General features: G+C 59.5%; 1 protein-coding gene across 2 annotated transcripts in view; it reads right to left on the bottom strand.

Annotated features, from left to right (window-relative positions):
* The window catches only part of MSH6 (mutS homolog 6), a 17,287-nt gene extending 16,269 nt beyond the window's left edge, over nucleotides 1-1,018 (bottom strand). For both annotated transcript variants that reach the window (XM_024753602.1, XM_024753603.1), the window contains exon 1: nucleotides 688-1,018. In XM_024753602.1, coding sequence (XP_024609370.1) covers nucleotides 688-947 — 260 coding nt within the window. In that variant the 5' untranslated portion in view covers nucleotides 948-1,018. The remainder of the gene's footprint in view (nucleotides 1-687) is intronic.
* Nucleotides 1,019-1,980: the final 962 nt, after the last annotated feature.

Below are 1,980 nucleotides of genomic sequence, written 5' to 3'. Positions count from 1 at the left end.
CCTGGGGGGGGGGGGGGGCCAAAAAAAAAAAAAAAAAAGATGCACTGTTCCTTAAACTAACATTATTTTCAACTGGCACAATACTTCCAGGTGTCAAAATCAACACTGTTCCTAAACTTTGATCTGTTTGGGGGCATATGCTGTCTACCTACAGGATGAGCCAACTGGATCCCTGCACTTGCTGCTCCCCCGCCCCTGCAATCCTTACTATCACCAATCTCCAGCCCCTCCCTCGCCCTGGGGGCGCACCCCACGCCGAGCAGGCAAGCTCTTTTCTCTTCCCGCCGCACCCTTAGCGCTCCCGTCTCTCATTTCTCCTCCCTGCCCCGAGCACCTTCCATTCCTCTTCCCCCACCTGACGGACCGCGTGTCCTCCTCTACCCCCGAACTAAGTGCGTCCTCCCTTCCCCTCCAACCCTTCGTACAGAGCCGATTTCCTCCTACCCTGTTTACAAGCAACACCCCCAAGGCTCCCTGCGCTCTTTGAAGCCAAATATACAACCCCACCTCCTCCGAGCCCAGGCGCTGGCCGAGCACCCCAGCGCCCCCACCTCGAGGCCAGCCTCCCTTCCCTGGGCTCCCTGCGCCTCCTCCCACTACACCACACCACCTCCTCCGAGCCCAGGGCCTGGCCGCGCACCCCCCAGGCCCCTGAGGCGACTTCGCTGCGCCCCGACACCCCGCTACCTGGCGGGGACCGCAGGGGTTGCCGACTTCCGCAGCCCTCCGTTGAGGTTCCTCGCCTCGGCCCGCGAAGTGGAGCCCGCCAGGGGCCCCGGCCCAGGCCCGGCCTCGCTCCAGGCCGCATCCCCGCCTGGGGAAGGGGGAGAGGCCCCGGTGGCAGCGGCGGCGGCGCTTTCACTTGAGGCCCTGACCGGGTCTTTGCTGGCATTATTCAGGGCTGGAGACTTGGGGAAGAAGCTGTACAGCGTGCTTTGTCGCGACATGGCCACGGTCGCCGAGGCCCAGCCGCTGTGTCGGACCGAGCCACTAGAGGCACGGCAAGTACCGCGAGGGGCCTGCTGGCGGGAAATCGGGGGGGAGGCGCGCTCTGCCGGAGGAACGCTGGCCCCATCGGCCAATCGGCAGGCCGTTCGCGGGCGGAGTCCCGGGCGGCGCGCGTCCGGCCCCGCCCCCTCGGGCGCCAGGAGACGTGGGGAGGGGAGGGGCCAGCACGCCGCGCGGAGTAGCTGCCCGTGGCGCCTCCAGCCTCCTCCCCCGCGGCACGAATGGCCCGGGGCTGGTTAGGACTGGAACACCTCGGCCCGAGCGAAGCTGGGCGCCGCTGCGGGGCTGACCCCCTCGGGAAGGCGTTCCTCTTTAGAAGGGAATCTGGCGGTCGCGGGGGTGCGATCACGCAGGGGCAGGTGTGTGCCGAGTGCGTGCACCGCGTAAGCATGAGTGGCCGCGGTGCAAGGGGTAAACCGAACGGCCACAGAAAGAAGCCCTGGCGGAGAAACGCCTTCCAGAGCCTGCATGAACAATCCTGCTCTGTTAGAACGCTTACCCCAAGGAACCGGAAAAGAAAAAAAGGATCCAGACTTAAATCAGCAGGAGATCAAGTCTTCTGTTCGCTTTGTATTCTCAAAGCGTTGCACATAGTAGGCACTTGATAAATACTTTACAACTGAACGCTAAGTTTTTGGCCCAGTATGAGTTTATGATTTTTTTAAAAATTGCCAGCCACACAGCTTTCCTCTGCCGGGAAGCAATCCAGTCATTTCACATAGATTAACTCATTAAATCCTCGCAATAACCTGTGAGGTAAGTATCAATACTTAAGGTCCACTGTTCCTTATCTGAACTTCTTGGGCCAGGTGTGTCTCAGAATGCAGGATATTTTATATTTTAGAAAAGTCACAAGGTGTGAATAAAAAGTTCCTATTCTCCAAATTGAAGAAAGACGTTGGAAGACTGACAGTTCTTTGGCCCTAATCCCAAACTGTGAATAAGTAAGTATGGAATCCAGAATCCCAGAAA

This window comes from Neophocaena asiaeorientalis, unplaced genomic scaffold (assembly GCF_003031525.2).
Source record: "Neophocaena asiaeorientalis asiaeorientalis breed wild unplaced genomic scaffold, Neophocaena_asiaeorientalis_V1.1 scaffold171, whole genome shotgun sequence".
Classification (NCBI taxonomy): domain Eukaryota; kingdom Metazoa; phylum Chordata; class Mammalia; order Artiodactyla; family Phocoenidae; genus Neophocaena; species Neophocaena asiaeorientalis.
This window is presented reverse-complemented; position numbering and strand designations above follow the sequence as displayed.